This window comes from Camellia sinensis, chromosome 3 (assembly GCF_055761805.1).
Source record: "Camellia sinensis isolate YWXY chromosome 3, ASM5576180v1, whole genome shotgun sequence".
Classification (NCBI taxonomy): Eukaryota; Viridiplantae; Streptophyta; class Magnoliopsida; order Ericales; family Theaceae; genus Camellia; species Camellia sinensis.
The window spans coordinates 149,954,871-149,977,887 of NC_138963.1; the positions used below are offsets into that span (position 1 = coordinate 149,954,871).

Here is a 23,017-nt window from a genome sequence, read left to right on the forward strand (position 1 = left end):
ACACAGAATGGCCCACAATATGCCAATATTTATGATAAAACAGGGCTGGAAGACCATCCTTACCTGGAGCTTTAAAAGGCCCAATGCTTTTAATAACACTCCAGACTTCAGCGTTGGTGATGGGTTTTAAGAGAATCTCATTCTCATCATGAGTAAAAAATGTAGTGTTAAGATTATTCCACTGGTCTAAATGTTGAGTAGTCTCAAATTTGAAAAGGGTGTTGAAGTAGGTAAGGATAATACTCTTAATACCCTCCTGGTCAGTAACCCAGTTCCCCTCATTATTCTTAAGGGCATTGATCTTGAGTTTTCTTCTTTTGGTGATGGTGGAAACATGGAAAAATTTTGTGTTTCTATCACCAAGAAGAATATGTTGAGACCTGGACTTTTGAAACCACAACATTTCCTCCTGAAGAAGAGTATCATTATAAGCTTTTATGAGATCTTTTTCAAGAGTTGGGAGACAATGAGGGCAAGAGTTAGTCAAAGCTTTTTGAATGCCCTCAATCCTAGCAAGGAGAGTTCTTTTCCTTTTGAAAATGTTGCCAAAAACCTCTTTATTCCACTTTTTAACTCTAAGGGTGAACTCAGAGGTGGAATCCAGCAGATTGTTATGCATATCAGCCCAAGAAGTGGAAATAATATGAGATAGGTCAGGATGAGACAACCAAGCAGCTTCAAATCTAAAGGGACGATTAATGGGGTTAAGAGAGTGCATACATTGGGTATAGACAACAAGATGGGAGTGGTCAGAATAAGTTATTGGGAGCACCTTGACAGTGGCTTCAGGGAACATGGTTCTCTAGTCTTCGTTGCATAGAGCCCTATCCAGCCTTTCCATAGTGTTAGCAAGCCCCTGTCTGTTATTTGTCCAGGTCATTCTAGGGCCCGAGCTTCCTAGATCCAGCAAATTACATTTGTTAATTCTGTCAAGGAATTTTTGGGGCCTAGTCGAACTCTGGTTAGTTGAAAATCTCCTTCTTTCACTTTGATTAGCGTAGTCATTAAAATCGCCTGCAACCAGCCAAGGTTTATCCATACTATCCGCCACTTCTTCAAGCTCAGTCCAAAGGTTATCCCTCAGCAAAGGGTTAGGGCTAGCATAAACAGCAGCTAGAACCCACTCCTCGTAGTCTTCCTTATGGATGGTGGCATGTATAACTTGGGGACCAACTGAGGAAGCTCGAACATTGACATGATTAGTGTCCCATAAAATCCAAATCCCACTAACTCTGCCTATGGGATCAACAATAGTAGAGGCTGTAAAACCCAGCCGATTGAAGAAGTTTCCCATTGTGCTGAAGGCTACTTTAGTCTCCATGAGTATTAGAATCTCAGGTTTATGAGAGCGAAGGATCTCAACAAGGTTACGCTTAAAAATTTTATTGCCAGCACCGCGGCAATTCCAGATTAATAGTTTGAGTAAATCCATAGATGGAAAGTTAGAGGGGGAGTCAGTTACCCAGTCCTTCAGGATACTACGTATCCGCCTGTGGTCGGCCTCCGCAGCTCTCATGGAGGCTAGTTGGATCGAATGAAAGGGCTTCATTGGATTGTTCTCCCAACTTGGCTCGATTGTCAAGCGAAGTTTTTCTATCCACCAGACGAAAGCGACGAGGTGAGTTGCTTCGGTCTCTGGTTCTTACAAAAGTCCCACTGCATGCGTCTGCTTCAGATGTTGTTGCACCTCTAGCCTGGGTGGGCTTAAGTGCTCTTGCCTCTCCATCTTTCACTTCACCGGGGTAAGGGGGGATGGCTTCTTTCTGCTGATGGGCCTCAAGGGTAGCAATAGGAGATGAACTGGAGATGGGTAAGGTCACCTGAGCTGGCGTATGAGTAACCTCTACCATGGTTAGATCCATTTGCCGTGTGGTATAATTCTCAGTACATACAGTGACAGTTGGGCTCATGTGAACTTGGTGGTCAATGGGGTGGCTGGAGGTGTCTGGTTGATGACAGTCTGGTATTTCTGACATCATATCACTATGTTGATATGTTGAACACTCTTCCATTGGAATTGAACTAGTTGAAATCTGCAGCTGGGGTTCTAGTTTCTTGGAAAGGGGTTGATTCTGACCAACTTTGGTTTTACCTTTGGGGTCCGGTGTTAAATGGGAGCCTATTTGAGTGGGTTGAATTTCAGTTTGGGCTTTCTCTGCCCCTGCTCGTGTTGTTTTCTTGCCTCGGGCATGGTCTCCTGGGCCATCTTGATTGGCCTCAAGGTATTTGAATCTATTATTGTATTGTAGTGGACCAGACCCATCTTGCCCTTTTCGGTTCTGGGCCATCTTCCGACCCCGTTTGGTCACTAACATCCAAGGTCCAAAAGTGGTTTCCTCCTCCTGTTGCAATTGTAGGTGACCGTTGGATGGAGGCATGTTTGTGATTGGACCGCTATCCCCGGAGCTGGCTAGATTTTGCCCTACCGCCGTTGTTGGGGTGGCCTCCTTGAATCGACAAGCTTCCTTGCGATGATCAATCCTGCCACACAAAAAACAAAATGAGTGCAGTGATTCATACTCGATATTGTAATATTTACCTTCTAAAATAAACTTGGGTTTAAGAGGTTTAGTGAGGTCCATTTCTATACAGATTCTGGCGAACTTCCCCCTGGTGGCCATGGCAGTGGTCCAGTCAATTTTGAGGGGTTTACCAAGAGATTTGGCAATTGCAAAGAGAACTTTTTCCTGATAATACTCTATCGGAAGCTCTGGAAACTGAACCCAAATAGCAGTTTTGGTTTCGAGTGCTTCCGATGGCTTGAAGTTTGGTTCCCAGCGTCTCACTGTGAGATAGTGGTCCATGATAATCCAGGGGCCCCCTGTGTAGACTTTGGAGTAATCCTCCTAATCTGAAAATTTAAAAAGAAAGTAGTTGTGGCCCAGATCAATCGCATTGAACTCTCCTTGTAGCCCCCAAACGTTTCTCACTCTAGTACAGAGCATTTTATAGCCTATGCTCTTGCCCAGAAGTTTGACGATGAGAGAGCTCTCCCACAGTTTTCGAATTTTTTCTAGAAGTCTTTTCGGCAGTGAGATTTGGGGAAAACCCAAATGTTCTGAATGTCTGCCCTCAGTTGTGGAGTTAATTCTCTGATCTCCACTCGGCTCATCCTCCTTGTCAGATGAAAGGATCTCAACCTTATCATCAAAGATATAATCTCCGATCTTTGGTTCTGTTAGAACTGCCTTGAAGGATCGAGAGTGATCAGGCTGTGTAGGAGGAGGGTGTGGCAACGTGGAGTGTGCCCCTAATTCCTCAGTTTCCATAGCTATCTCTGGCTCCATGTGCTTTTCCTCCTTTGAGATTATACTCTTAATCTTCTTTGTGCTCCTAATTAAATGGTCCTCTTCCTCAGTAGACTTTTCGTAGTTGGGTGAGTTGCTCTGGTTGGCGATCGCCATGCTATCCTCCAAATCAAAAACCTCTTAATTTATCTTTAAAACATGCATTGAAGTGCAATTTTTCGTAACTTGACATATGATGATAACGACCTAGAAGTGATGCTTAAGTGACGGTGGTGGTACCAGTGCAAATGGCAGAACAAGGACGGTAGAATGGAAAAATGTGTTTGGCATAAAAATAAAATTTTTTAAAAAAAAAGTTAAGAAATTAAGGTTATGAAATCTCATATTTTTAAAATGTTAATATTATAGTAAAAAGCATTGATGGTGATTTAAACTTTGTTTGAAAAGGGTTAAATTAGTATACTTTTTGACTTTAAAAAAAAAAAAAGAAATATGAATTAGTATCCTTTTAATTGTTATGCCATCATTTCTTTATTCTTTATTTTTTCTTTCATTATGATATAAGTTTTGAGTTTAGTTTGAGAGTATTTAGAGTGAGAATTAATAATTTTATTTAAGAGTGAAGCTGTAAACTTTGTCAGACTTTATATATCTTTTACCTTAGAATTTTAGTCTGCTATTTCTGAAGATCTATGGAGAAATATGAAATGATTAAGGTATTAGTGATGGAATGATTTAGCATCAAGCGGTCTTGAAATTATTTTGAGCTTATTCAAATTGTATACAATATGCTTTTTCTATAAATCTTTATGTTGATTTATCTGATTACTTTGGTCTTTTGATAAAATTTTGCAATGTCATTCTATATTAAAAATGTTGATTTGTTTGACTAAATGTTGTAGAAATGTTCCGTATATGGATTGAATGGACCTTACCAGTAGGTTGCACCAATATGCCCAGATAAGCAATTGTGTTTGAGTGAGATGGGTGAGGCCGATTACTAGTCATGTATTGAATAGGACCGGATATTTAGTCTTCGATAAATTATCATTTATTGAGTTGATTTGTTTATGCAACTTGGTAAATTGCTTGTTAATTCGAATTGAATCATTTGTGTCATGTCGTAAATTATTGGATCCCTATTAATTTATTCTCTATTTGAGTATTATTATTCCTGTCGTATTGTATACTTTCTGAGTTAATTTATTTTTCAGGTGCAAAACAATTTAGTAACAATCGGGACTGAAGCACTAAAGGGATTATTTGTGTTAGAGATTTTGGGCCCACCATTATATAATATTTCGGAGATATTTGTGTAATTATTTTTGAAAACTGATTTGTATATTTTAGATTATTTGAAATTATAATTCGAGGTCTATTTAGGCCTCGTTTGGGAACTCTCATTTTTAGTCAAAAAGTCAAAAAGTTACTAAATTAGCCAAAAAGCCCACAACTCATACCAAAAAGTCAAAGATTCTCTTTTCTCTCTACTTTTTGCACATCTTTTCATAAAAAGTTAAAAAGTCACCCTAAACATACTAATTTTTTTTAACTCATATTTTAGCTAAATAATCAAAAAATTACTAAATTAACCTGTTCCCAAACGAGTTCTTAATTTATTAACAAAAATGCTTCCTACCCCCACTGGGGGTCGACCCCCAGTGAGGTGTCACTCCGGGATTGGCCCAAAAAAAAAACTTTTTTTTTTTTTTTTTTTTGAGTTTTCAGCCAGTGAAAGCGCGCCACGTCACTGGGGGCGCGACCTCCACTGGGGGTATGCAGCGGGACTGATTTATTAATAGGCCGAAAGTTGGGGCGCTAGTTTGGCCGAGGGAGCCAAAATGCGTATGGCATGCAAAAAAAACAGAATTTAAAAAGACTAAACTACTCTCCATTTACATCTTCGGAAAGGGTAAACGAAAAATTCAAACATTAGAGACAAAGATTAGCAAATACCCCTTATGCATATTTTTAATGTTGGGACTAGTGTAAAAATTATTTTGGAAACAAAAGTATTTTAAAATGAGTGAAAAGTATTTTGAAATTAATGGAAAGTGTATTAGGACCCAGACAATTATTTTGTCTGCTTGTTAGAAGGACTCAAAATTAAAAGTCATATTTTTTCATTCAATTAAAAAGTTATTTATAAAAAAATAAAAAAAAATAATCTTCTCAAAAAGTCAAAAAAATGTTAAAAAACTTAATCCCAAACACTCAATAATATAGAAGACACAAAATTAAATAAGATAAAATATGTATTCCAGAGATGCGAATATAAATTTTTTAGACAATTAAACAAAAAATCTTAAAGTTTAAGCATTGTAATAAAATAAATCCTAAATTTTTAATTTTATCAATTTAAACATTAATTTTTTGATTTGTTTTCAATCTAAACCATCGCCTATTTTTGTTAAATAAAATTGATAGAAAAATAATATTCTAGTCATTAAACTTAATGTTGGTATACATAAAATGTTTAAAATAGCATTTTTCATGAGTTTAATGACTAAAATATTCATATTTTGTCGATTTTATTTAATAAAAATAGACAAGTAATTTAGATTGAAAACAAGTCCAAAGTATAAGATTTAAATTGACAAAATTAAAAACTCAATGTTTATTTTGTTATCTGACTCAAACCTGAATTTTTTTTATTTATTTATAATTTGGCTAAAATATCTTAAGAAACACAGTATAATTATTCCAAACTTATACAATTTATTATATATATATATATATTTAATTTAGAGAAAGTCAATATTACGCATTTTTTTTATTGTTTATAAATATAATAAATCGTACAGATACAATGTTTATTGCATTAACATATATACAAGGCTATCTATTGATTTATACATTATATAAGCAAAAGGGGATTCTAATATGAATGATTCTAATACCTCTAAAATGTTAAGCTAATTTTTCCGAATTTTTATAATTATAAATTCACTCTATTTCTTATGTGGCATACTTCTCTCGCTCTATCGACTTTTTGAATTTTAAAGAAAATCCAAACAAAGGCATAATACCTTTAAACTCTCTCAAATCACCCTTCTTTCCTCCCCCTCTTTCGTTCATGTTTCTTTTACCTTTTTTGCCCCTCTTCTTCAATTCTCCTTTCCAAGTTTCCATAGGCTCTTAAGTCATTGTGAGCACACAGCAAAGTTGACCCATTACGAATAAATGGCTTGGGAGTTTGTGTATAAAAGTGATTGATATGTGTTCTTGTCGGTTAATTCAATTATCTTTTCAGATACTTATTCCCCAAGCCGTAGGTATTCTCTCCTGCTTTCCCTCTTCCTATGCTACATCCATTTTGATTATTTATCTATTTATTCTTAATTTATTTTTATTTTTATTTTATTGAAGCCTATGCACCGAAGAAAGTAAACTCGAGGTTGCATGGCTTCATGCAAGCAGTAAACCTATTTACAATTTTTATTCTGTTTAATCTGTTTGGATTAGAAATTAAATTTAAAGTAATCTTTTTTTATTGTTGACTTTATTTTTCTTTGTATATTCTCATGCTATCACTGATTTGAATTGATTCTTTCAGCATTGCATTATTGTGGGATAGAAAACTATAAGGATTTTTCATCTAAAGCGTTTTAGCTCTAAAACATTAATCTAAAATTTTAATTTTTAAAATTTTTAAATTTTAGTAAATACACATGGCATAGAAATATTAGTCCATCTAATGATATCTATAATTTTGAAAATTAAAAATCTTAAAATAAAAGTCAAAAATAAAATTTAGCCATCTAATTTGAAAGTTAAAAACTTTTAAAGGAAATTCCAAATATAACTTTAGTCTTATATAATTTCAAATTTTAAAAATATTTACTTAAAAAAATAAAAAGAAAAAAAAAATTGAAAGGCATAATTTTATGTTTTCCTATTCTATATTTGAGTGATTCCCTCTTTTTAAAACTAAAAAATTATGGGATAATTCTCATAATTTTGAATTTTAAAATTTATTTCTTGATAGGCTAAGCAATTATTTTTTTTTCAATTTCTTAAATCAAATAATTAGAAAAATTAGTTTGAGAGATTAGAGCGCTCAAAAATTAGTTTAAAAAGATTTTATTTATCTATTTTTTAATTCAAAAATTATGTAAGACCACAAGAATAATAGTTTTTAGAAAATTTTATTTTTTTATTTTTCGTATTTTAATGTTTTCAATGAATTTTTTTAAATATTTTAAGCATTTTTTTAAAAAATTTTAGGCACACCTAACATAAATACACTTAAAAGTATAGTATTTGTGAAAAAATCTTTAAAAAATACATTAAATACCAAAAAATACAAAAAAAAAGGAAAAGAAAATTCAGTATATTTTCGTATTTTTGTGTATTTATTAATTTTTTAAAATATTTTTTCACAAATATTTTACTATTTTAGATACATCTAAGTAAGGTGCATCTAAAAGAGTAAAAAAAATTACTTAAAATTTAAAAAATATTCACTAAAAATAAAAATAAAAACGTAAAACAAAAAACTCAGTTTTCAAAAAACTGAACTCAGAAAACCGAAACCAAGCACACTGAATTATTTTTTTAAATTGAAAATTTGATTTTAGGCAATGATCAATTTGAATTGATCTTTTTATTTATTTATTTGTTTTTTATATATTTTATTTTAGGTAAAGATGTTAGAAGAAATTTTATTTATTTATTTTTTTAGAATAATTCTATATGAACCAATTGGTATGCCCATTAATGTACTAATAGATGATGTGACATAATTTTAGAGGTTTTGAGTCTTTATAATTTGTATAATTGGCGGGGTCATAATTTTAAAATGACAGTGACATAACTATATCGGTATACTAATTAGTATATTAATTGGTGCGTATAGCACTACTAATTTTTTTAATACAAAAATAATATGAACAGATTTGAATTGATCTTTCTTTGATTTATTTTAGGGAGTAAAGGATTTTGGAGGATGGACAAATAATTATTTAATTCATTTCTTTAAATTGGAAAGTCAAAAAATTGTGTTTCTATATTTGATTTTAGGAAATGACGAATTTTAGGCAATGATCTTAGAAGATGGGTTTGGAGAGATTTTATTTATTTGTTTGTTTAATTTTGAAAAATTTTATTTATTTATTTTGTTAATTTAAAAATTATATGAATAGATTTGAATTGATCTTTTTATTTATTAATTTTAGGGAAGGAAGGAAGGATTTTAGATAAATATTTTAGAAGAGGCACGAATAAATATTTAATTGTGAGCTTGGAATGCATGAGATAGATTATGAAGATGTGGATGAGTTTGGAATGCATGAGATGACTGACAAGGAATGTAAGGAGTATTCTAGGCAGATAAAGGACAGTGAGGTAGTACATATGCTTCTTTTTCTTTTTAATCATATATCTACACATTTGTTTATATTATCCTAATTGTGAGCTTACACTTGCAGGGCTTTGATGTCATGGACTTTCCAGAGTCCTTCTCATGCGGTAAAATTATTCCTATTATAGACCTCAATGATCGTGCTAACCACCACAAAACTCTTTCTGAATTAGCGCTCAAGGAATACTATGAGAAAGAGGTGTTTCCTTTTTAATTTAACTTTATTTAGTTAGTCTGTTTTTTTGGTTTCTTTAATATCCTTTTTAAATTATAAATCTCACACACATCCACACAATGTTCTTAATCAGCCCCTTTTGTTCATATTGTGTGTGTAGAAAACAAAGCTAGAGTTGGTGAAGTTTGTAAAGGCAAACGGGGAGCTGTGTGAGGGCCTTCAATATTATATCACCTTTGATGTCAAGGATGCTGACGCTGTTGATGGTCCTATTCTAACATTTCAAGCTTTGGTGTGGGACGGGATCTACAGGATTGAAGTACTGCTTTGTAGGCTGAAAATTAGTAATTAGTCAAGGTAAATAAGCTAGTTGGGTATGATAATTTTGAGAGATATTACTTTAAAATGATTTCATGTTCGCAGTTCTTTGTTTGCTTGCTGGAAAACTTTTCTATGCTTTCTCAATTTACATTTATTGTCTTAATGAAGTATTGCCCATATTGATATCCTCTTTTGTTTGCTTTAGTGGCATATTTTAACAACGCTTAATGATACAGAGTAAGCGTTTATACCCAATAACAATTTTACCCCATTTGAGACGTGCAAGTGATGGATTTCTACATCATTAAACATTCTTATAAATATTCATATGTGATGAAATTAAAGCTCTCAAAGTCTTATCTTGTTCTTTTCATCACCAAAATTATTACTATATGTGTGGCTCTGGGATTTTTTTTCTTGAGAACTAGTGTATTTTCTTCTATTACTGTTGGATTTCCAAGTTTATTGAGTTCATCTTCAACTACTCTATATCCCAAGATTTAGAAGGGCCCTAGGAAGCACGAACAATACTGTGGAGGAAGGGTCTTGTGTCCGACACTTGTGGCGGACTTGACACCCTTTGGATGCTCCTAAAAGGGTGTCCGACATGTCTTCAACGTGTTTTAATTAAAAAATCAATTGCATAATATTGGATACTTTACCAACATATCGTCAACATATCTTGATCCTTCTGAACATGTCCTATATGGTAGATCTCTTCATTATAACAATGTCTTGTGTCTTTATAATACAACTTATGCATTCGAAATATGTTTTAAAACGCTTATTAGAAGAATACATCTTGTGTGAATTATGTTACATGGACTTGATTACGAGTGCTAGGTTCTGGTTCGGGTGGCAGTGCGTGCCCAACGTTAGATCTTCATAAATTTAAATTTTAGGATATCAGGATATGTACCCAAAATAGATATGGGTTTGGGGATACACCTCAAACACACACATATATATTGCATATTGTTTACTGTTCTTAGATAACATGTAGTAAATTATTTGGAAATTACATGAAATTGAATGGGATCTAAGGAGCATAAGGAATACATAAGTAATTTGATGTGTGAGAAACTAGAAATGTTTCTTTACTAGCTAATGTGAGTGTCTTTTCTTCAGATATTAGATAAACTTAGAGGATCTGAGTATCTAAATTGGATACGGGTGTTTGACACATATCACACACCATATTTGGCGGACACGGGTATACTAGGGGAAGTAGAAGAGTCCATGTAACATAGTGTGTAATACAATGTTCGATAATTGTTTTGCATTCTTTTGAATGTAATTGGTATGTGAATGATATGTTGATGTTTAAGTTATAAAAAAAAATTTTAATGTATAAAATGTGTTGTGTTACATATTTTTTATTATCTTTGAATAAATTATTCATAAATATGATATATAATAAATTTGTAAAAACATAAAATTTTAACGTATCCCAAGCATGTTGTGTCCTACTTTCTTTTATGAAAATCGACATGTCAACGTGTCCATGTTGTGTATGTGCTACTTAGGAATGGCCTTTAGGTTTCCAGACCTGGAAAGCATCTGTGGTACTTCAGCCTTTAAATCTACCAAATTTCAATGGATTTTTATAGTTCTGTCTTGGATCTTCCTCCTTTTGAAATACGTATGTCTTTATCTTTAATTTCTCTTTGCACTTGCTGAATTTCACCATTCATCCTTGCATTCTGTCTCGCTGTAGCACTGTTTGCTATCTCCCTTGCTACCCGTTTGTGAATATTCTTTTCAACTTTTGCTCATTCCAGAATTTCAACAATATTGATTTTGTTTCATCTAATTCTCCATTCTTCATGCAGTACTCTTAATATTCAGATCTGGTTTCAAATTCTTGTTGTTGACAATTACCATATCTCTAGATTGTCATTCGCTTACATCCTATTTGTGGCTTTCTCGTAGTTCAAGAAATTTAGGGATTCTTGATTTGAATTCTTCATAGAGAAAGCTCATGCGATACAATAGCCACCTTCGGAGCACCATTCTTACCTTGGATTTTAGGAAATTCAACTTCAAAATTTGATCCAAACTCACATGTAGACATTGCAAATTAGGATCTGTTGTAACAATTTGCTTGCACCAGAGATTAGGTAGAGAGAAAATTTAGAGCAGAAGCTCTTATTTTCACTTAATTTTTTTTCCAGTAATGCAATAATGTTCCATTTAAGTCTGGACTTCTGAGAATTTTTTCGATAGCTGAAATTCTCTCAGCATTCAGAGTATGAAAATTTTTGCCAATACATCAATTGTCCGATTGTGAAGCTTTCAAAACCTAAAAAGTAGGATTCTGAGCATTCAATTCGGGCAATTCAGGATTGAAAAGAGACACAGGATCTCAATCGCCATAGGAATTAGCGAAAGTTTCAGAGAGTTGAGGAGCAGAGGATTACTATAGAGAGAGATGCAAGAGAGTATATTGCTGAAGAGATAGCAGTCATAGAGAGAGCATTGAGACGTGGTCTCTTGAGCACCAGTGGAGATGCATATCCAAGCCTTGGATCTCTGTTATTTTGGATTGTAAATCTAGTATTGGCCATTTGAGGGACTCAAATTTGGAGGCGAGCCATGTTTAAACCACTAACTTCCCCCACTTTGTCTTGTTTTTCTTACCAAATTGAACATTATTCATTATGACGCAATTCTTTTTGTGTTGATTGTTGATTGCTTTTATTTTCAGTTGATTGATTTTTACATTCGATTATTAGAGGCATGATTGAATATAAAGGAATTTTCCTTTTCCCCATTTTTGATGGGCTGTTGGCTAGTGAACCGTTCGATTTGAACCAATATAAATTGGTTCAGCTTGGTAGTTTACTTGCCTCATCAGTTTTGGTGCTGATTTGCAAAAAAACCTTCAAGTTTGGTTTGGTAAAAATCTCATACCCCGAGCAAGCCGAATAGTTGGATACATGTCGGACACATGTCCATATGTGTCTTATTATTTCTTTATCTTTTTTTACATCCAAACACGTTTCAGACACTTTGGAAATACGCGTGTCCATTGTTTAGATAAATAAGAAACACATTACAAGTTTGGAAAACATAACTTGAGTTGAGGTCCAATGACAGATAAAAACAATTTAGTTTTATATCTATTATTAATCTCTTTATTACTTTAGGAATTAGTGTCATGTTGTATATTTTTTTTAATTATCTTTGAAAGAAATAATCATATTTATGATATATAATAATTGGAATTTGGACTTTATATAGATTGATATATGCAGGAAATCAGGTGTAATTTAAATGAGACCGGGGTTTGAATTTACTAAAAGCTTTGAACACTAAGGATATATTGGTGGCTCATCTGAATCTTGTGGCCATGGTTAAATATTTCGATATATGAAGTCCATGTTATTTTTGTCTTTAGAGAAATATGAAAGTCAATTAATGCCCCTAGCTAGTTTTGGATCTAGTCTTAGCTGAGTTGTGCTGATTTGTTTCAATGGTTTATTTATGTGCGGATTTAGTCTTAGCATGTTGATTGTTTTCTGACCAATAATTGATAGTTTCTTGCAAGTTGAGAATTCAAGTATCCTTTTCCTCGTTTCTTATCTATTATTTCATATGTCTTTTTCTTTCCCCTTTTTTGTTTCAGTAATGCTTAGAGTTATATAAAAAATTCTGTTATTTTGCTTTTGATTTTGTTTGCTTGACCCAAAGATCAGCATGAATTTTATACCTTATGTGTGCATCCTTAGCACAAAAGTTTATTGCAAATTATATCACATTAGAGGTTTGACAATAGTTGTTATGTAAACAAATTTATGAGTCTCACTCATTGATGTTATTCTATGATATCTTTATCTCTGTACATTTTTAAGTGACGAGGCCCAAGGGTATCTGGGGATTTGCTAGCGCTGCACATTTGGTTAAGTGATTGATAATTTTGACAAGGATTTCCTATAGCTTTTCCTGGTGTTGAAAGAGTTGTACTATTAATTTTATTGTTCTTACTTGTGTGCACACGTATAAATATAAAAAAGAAGAAAAGTAAATGATCACTACATCTTAAGAAAAATCGTAAGCTCATATTAACTAACATTAGGAAACAATATGAAGAAAATATTATAAATATGAAATAGATGACCTTAAGCTCTATATGATCAGAAGATATGACTTCAGGCCCAGTTAAGATTCAAGGAAATTTAAAGGGTTTATCAGTACATTAATTTTTTTTTATTCTATGTATATTTCCCTCTCTATACACACACACGTTAATAGTGGTGAGGAACTATTGTGTAGTTATCTTCAACACAAAACATTCACATTGTTTTCTGGATATGAATTTTCTTTATTGCAGAATGTTTACTTAGTTTTGCGGGTAAATTGAGATTTGGTGAACTTACACTCAGACCCACAATTTTAGCATAATTACACCGACACCCTTCTAGTATCGCATTTCGTATTTTCAATTACACCAATTTCTGTCAATTGACTGTTGGTCTTCTAACTAGTAGACCGTGGCGCGAGGAAAATTTGTGATATGCTATTTAGTCATTTCATTGATATACAAAATTATATATAAAATACATATAACTCGGAATTAGAAAAAGTTAATCACTCACAAACTTTAATTAGAGCAATTATTAGCTCACCTCTCTTCCTCTTCCTCTTCCTCTTCCTCAGTTCCAATCTTTATAGTTATATTAAACTCCCCACCAATGGTCACCAAATCAAAAAGTGAAATGAAGTCGCCATTGCCAGTTAGAAGATTGTCATCCTTGTCTTCCACCGAATCCTCGACAGTAGCCACTGAGAGGTTCTGATTTTGAATGTTGTGATGGCTAATTCTGAGTTTTTTCATGGTTGATTTTTATTTTGGCTCAGCACTGGGTGGGAGGAACAGGGGTTTGGATGTGGGTTAAGAGGGTGGGTCAGCGTTGGACAGCGGGTAAGAGGGGTGCATCAGCACTGTAAGGGAGGAATGGGAGGCTGGGAAGAGAGTGGGTTGGTGTTGGAAGAGAGGGAAAGGGTTGTGTCGCTGCCAGGAGGGAGGAACAGGGGTTAGATAGGGGGAAGAGGGCTGTGTTGCTGTTGTGAAGGAGGAAGAGGGGTGCATTGCCACATTTGGTACACCAACATTAGGTAAATTACCCTAGTTTTTAAATACATCTGTTTCTGTAACTTGCTAATGTTGTCTTTAGTTGGTGACTTGGTGTTTTGTTTGTACCCACTGGCTAGTGAATCAATCTTGGTGTTCCTTATGTTATCGTCAGTCAAAAGGTTTACTGTTCAGTTCAGTTTGATACTTTTCAAGATTGTTGTTTATGGCCTATGTAATAAATCATTTGATTTCATTCTATTAGGCCTGTGTTTTTAATTTATTTAATGGTGGTTTTCTTTCCTTATATTTGAAGTATGTCTAATTATGCATTACGAGATAGTAGCATGATTGACATACATAGACCTAGAGCCTTCGAGTAAAACTTGAGGATACAACTTGAAGTGATGAAAGCTTTCAAGAGGTAACACCAATTTGTATGCTAGGTGTGGAAAAGTTGATCAAATTAGATCATACATTGCCCGTATTTAAACAAATGATTGCACCATGATGGATTATGTCGGTGCATTAAATTTAAACTTAGTGAGTTGCTGATTCATAGTGGGTTGTAGCATTAAGTGTGTATGTGCTGAGTTTGCAGCACTGGCAATACTCGCTTTGATCACAAATATAACTGAACAGCCATAGTGTGTCTGTATGTGTAATCAAATATTGATGAACAAGTGGTTACTTTAGAAGCCTCTATTTTTGTTTTTGATCACTTACTTTGGTTACTTGCAGGGGTGTGAGGATTTCATGAAGGTAATATGCTCATGGAGTCTCAGACATGAAAGGGTGCATTACTTTGAATTAAACCAATCTAGAATTTGAAATTCATATTTGAAGTGGTGGTAGGGTTGTGTCTGCTAGAGGCGGAATGCTCTTTATTGACCTTTAAAGCGTGGATATTGAGAGGGATTATTTATATATTTTTATTAGAATGTTAATGTTGCATGAAACATTCATCTTAATTAGTACCCGGGAGGGGAAAACTATAGGAAATTTAAGACTTACTCTTAGTAAAATAGTTCTGAAAACTAAAATGGAAAAGAAATTTTTGGGCAGCTACTATCATTCTCAGAAGGTTTTAATTTGACCTTTTTGTACCGTTTGATGATTACCTTAATTACGTATCCAGTTCATAGGGAAAGATGATTAAACTATGTGGGCCCCATTACCAAAAAATTTCTGTACATGTTGACAGCTTGGTGTTTAGAACTTCATTTTATACACGTATAAAATAAAATAAAATATTATATAATGTTTTACTAAACATGTTTGTAACTTTTAAAAATAAACATGTTTACTCTTATCGTATTTGTAGTAGGTTACTAAAATGCCCAGATATACTGAAACATATGGGGACCTGTGAATTAAACTTATGGGGATGGATTCAAGTTGAGTTTGGTTTGGATTTTGGATTTGAGTGGAAAAAAATAGGAAAATAAAAATGTTGTGTTTATTTATTTTTTGTGGTCAGGTTATGAAAATGAAAAGAAAATCATTAGATATTGGTGAAGGAATTCTGTTTTATAGTTTATTCCTAGTAAATAATAGAGAAAATTGGTGAAAAGCTTATTTCAACGGGGTATGAAGTATTAAATCTAAGGTAAAATTTTGTTTGGTAATAAGGACAAGGTCAAAAATGTTGGTGTTGCTGAAAAAGATGTCGGAAAAGTTGGCGGTGGCCTGTGGTGGTAGGTGGTGATAGTGAGGTAGAGAAATGTATGATATTTAAATATGGTGTTAAATGAGTGGTATGTATCACATTTTAACAAAGTTCGGTGAATTTTAATTGATTTCAACTGATAAGTTGCAGTAGATAGTTTTTTTTTTGGGATAAATTGTGTCTTTTTGGTCAAAGAGACTAGAGCTTGGATTTAATGACTTAAAAGAATCAGAAATTGACATGGTTTAAAGCTCCTAAAAAAATAAATGTATTTCTAATTTACATTCATTCTCATTATTATTATTATTATTATTTTGTGTGGCTATTTTTAACAAATTCTAGATTTGTATCATTGAATTAATATTTGTGTAGGTTGCTGCTTTTAATAAATTTTTGACTCGATAACCTATTATCTTTTGCTTGATTCCTTAATCGCCCTACTCATCTCTTGCAATAAAGTTTTAGTATAAAGTAGTTAGTGGGCTTCAAATAAATTATGTTTGTGTTATAAAACACCATAGATTCGTCATTGTATTTTTATCACAAAATAGTATAATATAGATTAAATATTTATAATTTTTATCATAAAAAATCATAATTTTTTTGTAAAATTTATCCGAAATCAATAAAAGATCTCGAGAACAAAAAGTTAGCTGAATGACTACAAATGGCTAGAGATGGCAAGGAAAGAGGTCAGGAAGAAGAGAGAATTAAAAAAAAAAAAAAAAAAAAACAGGTTTAATTTGACCTTGCTACCTAAGTCCAATAAAATAATTTTTTGGGGGGAAATTCGTTCATTTCTTTGCAGAATACAGCTTCCAAATAAAAGTAATGCCCCCAAATCATTTTATTTTATTTTTGAGATCAACAAAAGAAGAATAATATTGATGTAGGGAAATTTTATAGTACCCCTCCCTCTTTATGATGTGTACAATATGTATTTTTAATTATGTTTTTGTATTCTTAGTTATGAATAACTGTGTTATTAGTTAAAACATATTGTGATATCAACTATGATATTATTTTGATTATAATTTAAGAGTTGTTTAGTTATGCTTGATTTGATATTTGGTTATAATTCAAATTTTATTTTAGTTAGGACTCCCACAATATTAAGTTATGTCATTTATGACAATGAAATTTACAAATGACATAACTTGTCCATGTTACACAACCTTTAATATTTCCTTATTGATGTGATCTTAAAATTGTACATGGTACATGAAGCATATATCAATAAGTAAGAGGGGCAATTGTCCACGTGCGATTTCAAAAAAACTCTTCATATATTTTTTATATTATTTTTTTACTCCTTATGTTAGTAGAAAATAATATTGTAGCTCATTATTAAAAAAATTATTAATATATATGTCCATCTTATCAAGATTAGAAAACATTTCCCAGTCATGTCGACATGTGTATTAAATTCATACTATCCAACCACAACCACTTTCGCCATAAGAAAACACCTACTTGTGGCAAGATGTCTTAACTAAACTGAATGAAAAAGTTAGGGTAACAGAAAAGATACTAGAAAATTATTAGAATTTTAAATTGGGTGATTTTATTTATACATTATTAACACTCTTAGTACACACTATTACTTAAAAATTAGTGTTGTTATTAGCACCTACCTAATTTCTTTAGATCCTCCAATTCTCACTTTTTTTTTTATTACAATTATATCCTAAGGTAAAATTACATTAAACAACAATTTTTAATGAACACCCACTCACCAAATGAGAACAATTAGAATGACACTCTACAATATTATACACCTACCTCCATCCCCATCTTTACATATTCCTTATCAATCTAAGCCCTAATCATATTCTTTTTCATCACCATTCTAAATCCACGTATTCATCTTCAATGAAAAACATTTTAAACTACCTAATCAGTTAATGTCTTGTTCGATGGTTTTAAATGTGTTTGGTATTCCAAATTAGTTAACATTACAAACAATTTCTATTACAAACTCTAAGTTTCTTTATTTCTGGTTGTTTTTACCATTCGTTAATACTTATAAAGTAATGGCGGACGATGACTACAACTATGATGAGGTTGGCGTTGCATCTTGCATTTACGATTTTGGATAATTTTCGGTTCGGTACTGGTTTGTTGACTGTTAAGGTTCTGTTCAGTAATACAGTACTAAACAGAAACATTTAGTTCAGTAATACAGTGCTGAACACAAACATTTTGTTCGGCATTGAAATACTGAACGATTCCATTTTTGTAGGATTTTTCCCCTATTTCTGTTTTTTCTGAGAATTTTTTCTTCTAAAACCCCATGTATTGAGGGTTTACCCCGAAATAAATGAAAAAAAAATAATATGTGATGGGGACTTGGAGGTTACCTAAGAAGCAGAAAGAGACCGTCGAAGAGATTTTTGATTGAGATATCGTTGTTCACGATAACAAGGAGAAACAGACCATCGTTTATGAAAGAAGGAGAAGAGAGGACAGTCCATTCATCTCTCAATTATTTGTTATTCTCAATCGTTCATTGTTTACTTAGAGAAAAAGAAAAGAGGGTGTGCAAAATTAGGTGGGTGTGTACTTGAGTGTGATGATATTATGAATATGGATAAAATTGGTATTAAATGTTAGGATTTAAGGTGGGGGTTCAAAGAAATGGAGGGTCCAAAGAAATTAGGTATGAGCTAATAGCCGCACTCTTAAAAATATCTTAATTCACAACTTAACTTTCCATTACTAACCTTATATTAACACACCACTAACTATTTGAATACACACCATTACACACACCAAAAACCCAATCTTCATATCAGAGACCAATAGAAACCATCTTCGTCAATCTTGATCTCCATCGCCAGCGAAGATTTCATTCAACCTCTGTCTTCGCTGGTAATCTCCATATAATTGGTTTTGAACTCTCGTCTTGTCTCATCGTTTCAGATCATCGGTGAAGTGTTTCATTTGGCCTCCATCTTCGTCTGTGATGATCTTCATTGTCGATCTTAAACTCTCGTCTCTCTTCGTCGTTTCAAATTCATCAAATTAGTCATGTTCATAAATATAGAGTTAAACAAACTTAATGTATTCAAAAATTTATATCTGAACAATGAATAAAAAATTAATTTATTTTAACCGATCTAACTTAAAATGTTTAATTTTTTATGTATGAACATTTAATATTTAGTCCATCTTAATAATTTGAACAAATTATTTTGTTCAAATATAAGTAATCGAATATTGTGTAAAAGTTCAATTCTGGTTATCCGAACACGACGAACATACTCATCTTCCCAATATACGGACGAGATAAATAAAAAATCAAAAAACTAAGTCATAAACTACATTTTGAACCTTCAAATCAATGTTTTCAATGTTTATGTCCTAACCAACTATCTCAGTGTTATCCATGATGTGTAAATTTTCAAAATTAATTAATTTCAATTTTTTTAAACCCTAAATATTTAAAGGCACTAATGTTTTGAGTTTGAAAAATAATTATAATGGAGAAGAGAATGAAGTGAGCTAATTGATAATGAATGATATCATAAGGGACTTTTGGTCACTGCTGTGGCAAACGCACAGCAGTGACTGTTGTACTTCATTTTGTGATGCATTATGGGCTTATTTTTATGATCTGAACCGTTCATTTTGTAGGATTTGTTGAGTACTTCAAGCCTACCAAAAATCATATTAATCGGATATCAACAACTATATGATCGAATTGCATATTTTTATACTATTTTTCAAAAGAAAAACTTCTTGTTTGTTTTTTTGGTTATCAATCATATAGTTATTGGTATCTGATTAATATGATTTTTGGTAGGCTTGAAGTACTCAACAAACCCTACAAAATAACGGTTCAGATCATAAAAATAATCCCATAATGCATCACAAAATGAAGCACAACAGTCACTGCTGTGCCTTTGCCACAGCAGTGACCCCAATTCCTATCATAAGTGCATGTTAACGGTGAAGATAATGAAGAAATACAATATTTATATGTTAAAACCCTAAACCCTATAGGAATGATGGTGTGTGAAGAGTATTTTGTATTTTTAAATATAAAATTTTTGAATGGATAGAATATATCTCATATTGTCCTTAATGGTCATTTCATTAAAAGATATTATTTGAATATAAATTTAAAATATTAATGGTATGTACGAAGAGTATTTAATATAATAATGGTATGTACGGAGAGTATTAGTGATGTGTAAATAAAATCACCCTTTTAAATTTATTTTGTGAGATCAAATTTTGAGTGAATATTGGTTATTCATTTTAAAATTTTGGATATTTTTCAAAATCTTTTTTCTAGGCATGTAGCAAGACTGAAACTAAGGGTTCGTTTGGTTGCTAATTTTTTAGGTTTTTGGCTTTGTTGTGACTTTTTTTTTAATTTTTTTTTATAGAAAAGTTCGCAGCCAAACCATATATATCATTCACATGAAAAACAAGCTAAGAAATTACGAATATGATCAGATTTCCTTCACCCCCTTAAAACATAAGCAAAGAAGAGTTCTGAAGCTGCATTGCTTTATTTATTTAAAATCTTAAATAAATACAACATGGGTAAAATTGCCTTTTTTCCTTTGAATCACATGGTGGTCCTTCATATATGCCCCAAACATAATCATAAAATAAAATAACAAAAAAAAACAATATAACATAAGAACATTATATAGACAGACAACAATTAAACTAATAAAACAATACATCATTAAATTTGTTTTCAAACCTCTTTGTTTATGGAACATGTATAGCAACTTTCCTCCTCTGGTTTCTGTAGCACGCGCCCGCGAAGGGGGGCCTCGCTACTACAGTTCGGACTCGCGATTTTTGTTGTCGCGGTTCTTAATCTGAACCAAAGAGTCCAAATCTGGCAAATCGTTTTGAGAAACGGATTTTTGAAAAAAGTAGTGCCAAACATGGACTGCTTTGCCAGATACAGAGTCGCCACCTAAATATTTTTAAATGGGGAGATTTAGGAAACCCTGACTCGGTGCCGAAGGCCACATGTCCGTCATCACCGGAGTTGTCTCGGCTCGGAAGCTTGGGTACGATCGGGGAAGGTCAGCTATGAGCACCCCCTTTCGCCCGGTCCGAAGACCGGCCTCTACTAACCATGATATCCGATTTTGAAAACGTTATGTGTTCTTATTCCATTTATTAGCCTAGAATTACTATGTTATGCACGCAGCAAACAAGTATAGACTAGATTGCCTAATTTGGAAAGAAACATTGCATATCCGTTTGTTTCGAAAATGCTTTGGAATTTGCTACTCGCAAGTAGGCTAAAACACGGATTTCAATGAGTTTTTCCAACTCAAACAATCCAACCTTCACCCACAGGCATTCAAACAATTTAATCTCACATAAGTATTTAGCCGCATGGCAAGCATACTGTCATGTTAACATTCACACGCATGCGAGATGCGAAAGCGAAAATACTTACATCGTACTCCGTGCCAAAACAGTAAACTAGTTAGAAAACATGCGTGTCCTAGTTCATGTTAAATTTCCTAATGCAACACATACAGGATGCAATTAGATAGGCTCGGCTAACCTAAGCATGGCATATGAAATGCGATCAACTATCACATATTCAATTTTTGAATTGAAGTACAAATGCAGTTAGCGTGATGTACCGAGCCTAATGCATGCAATACAAATGCATGGATGCACACATGCATAGCATAAGGTATGCTAAATTAAACGTGCCCTAATCTACCATCATAAGCAGGTAAATAAAAGGGAAGAAAGACGTGAGGTTGGAAGACATACACACACTCACGCACACTTATTACATATTTACCCTCACTCGGAGGGACCAAATAAATATTACAAATCAATTAACTACGCAAGCTAATTAATAATTACAAATTGCCTAATCTACTAAGCAAATTAACTAAAACTAAGAAAACAGGAAAAACGCCTCGGGAAACGCGCCGCCATGCATAGGCTGCCTCTGTTTTCCTTCCTTCACTCCTCTGGAGGCTGTCAAAACCTTAGGACTGCATCCCTGGACACTGGGGAGTGCCACCGGCTGAGTGGAATTACCACCGGCAGTGGTATGTGGCCATCGGCACAAAATGAAGCTGTCGGCAGAGAAATTGTTGCCGGTCGGCACCTTACACTGCCGGTCGGCAGAGTGTTCCTGCAGAATCTGCAAATGACAGCAACAGAGGGCAAGGCAAAGCATGGTGTAGACACCCCATTTTTGACCGACCTTAAGACTCAGGCTTCACTGATTGAGCACTTGGTGATGTTGCATAATGTGCTTGTTCAGAAGTTTCAGAGTTGCAGCCGTGAGCCCTGCCTCCGGACTTCCGAACCCTCTTCTGTGCCTTGTCTCGGTTTGCGAACCAGACTCGGTTTTCTCTGTTTCTTTTCCTGAGGGAAGGGAGAGGTCCCGTAGACCATCTCCCAATGTCCGTAGGCTACATTTGGTGGCCGTAGGCCATTTTTCCCATTTCGGAGTCCGGTTTCCGGTTTTCGGGGCCGTCAGGCCGTGTGCCTCGGTTCGGGACCGCTTAACCATCTCATTTTGCTCCGGTTTTTGGCATACTTCCTATTTGCTCCCTTTTGAGGGACACTGGGGTCCCGGAAACCCACTTCGTGGCTGAACGCCACTTTCGGTGCTTAACAGCCCATTTTCGGGATCCCTAACTGCGTGTTTTGGCCCCCGAACATTCGTTTTGCAACGGTTTTCGTTCATTTTTGGCAGGTACCTCTGTTTTATCACGGGGAAGGTCACTGAAGGGTGGGAGGCCAGCAATTGTTGCAGCAACCAGTTATCTCTCCTCCGGAGCCTCCCGGCGCCCGTTTTTCCAACTTCCGGGCTAATGTTGAACACCTTGGAGTTAATGTTGCCAACTTTCAACCACATATCTGTGATCTACACACATGGGAGGCCCCTAAAAGTTGGTGGCCGGCCATTAAGGTTACCTGACCCTTTTGACCCCTTTCTTCCGGGCTAATGTTGAACCCCTTGGGCCCACATTCTTGAACTTTCAACCACATATCTGTGATCTACACACATGAGAGGCCCCTAAAAGTTCATGGCCGGCCAGTAATTCAACTTGACCCTTTTGACCCCCTTTTTCCGAGCTAATGTTGAACCCCTTGGACCCACTTTCTCCAACTTTCAACCACATGGTTGTGTTGTACACACATAGGAGTACCT

The 23,017-nt window shown here is 34.0% G+C and overlaps 2 protein-coding genes across 2 annotated transcripts; one reads left to right on the forward strand and one right to left on the reverse strand.

The window, feature by feature from the left end:
* Positions 1 to 802: 802 nt before the first annotated feature.
* LOC145821916 (uncharacterized) lies at positions 803 to 1,432 on the reverse strand. The gene has a single exon (XM_082918488.1). The coding sequence runs from the start codon at positions 1,430 to 1,432 to the stop codon at positions 803 to 805; it is 630 nt and encodes a 209-aa protein (XP_082774614.1).
* A 7,063-nt stretch (positions 1,433 to 8,495) lies between these two features.
* Positions 8,496 to 11,801, forward strand: LOC114281078 (uncharacterized). The gene is made up of 3 exons (XM_082918489.1): positions 8,496 to 8,594; positions 8,678 to 8,809; positions 8,946 to 11,801. Exons 1-3 carry the CDS (start codon positions 8,496 to 8,498, stop codon positions 9,135 to 9,137), a joined length of 423 nt encoding a protein of 140 aa, XP_082774615.1. The 3' UTR covers positions 9,138 to 11,801.
* Positions 11,802 to 23,017: the final 11,216 nt, after the last annotated feature.

Bases quoted from the DNA above. Each gene is read 5' to 3' on its own strand.
- LOC145821916 (XM_082918488.1), bottom strand. From the start codon at position 1,432: ATGGATTTACTCAAACTATTAATCTGGAATTGCCGCGGTGCTGGCAAT.
- LOC114281078 (XM_082918489.1), top strand. From the start codon at position 8,496: ATGCATGAGATAGATTATGAAGATGTGGATGAGTTTGGAATGCATGAG. The intron at 8,595-8,677 runs GTAGTACATATG...TTACACTTGCAG, and splicing joins GGCAGATAAAGGACAGTGAG to GGCTTTGATGTCATGGACTT. The intron at 8,810-8,945 runs GTGTTTCCTTTT...TTGTGTGTGTAG, and splicing joins AGGAATACTATGAGAAAGAG to AAAACAAAGCTAGAGTTGGT.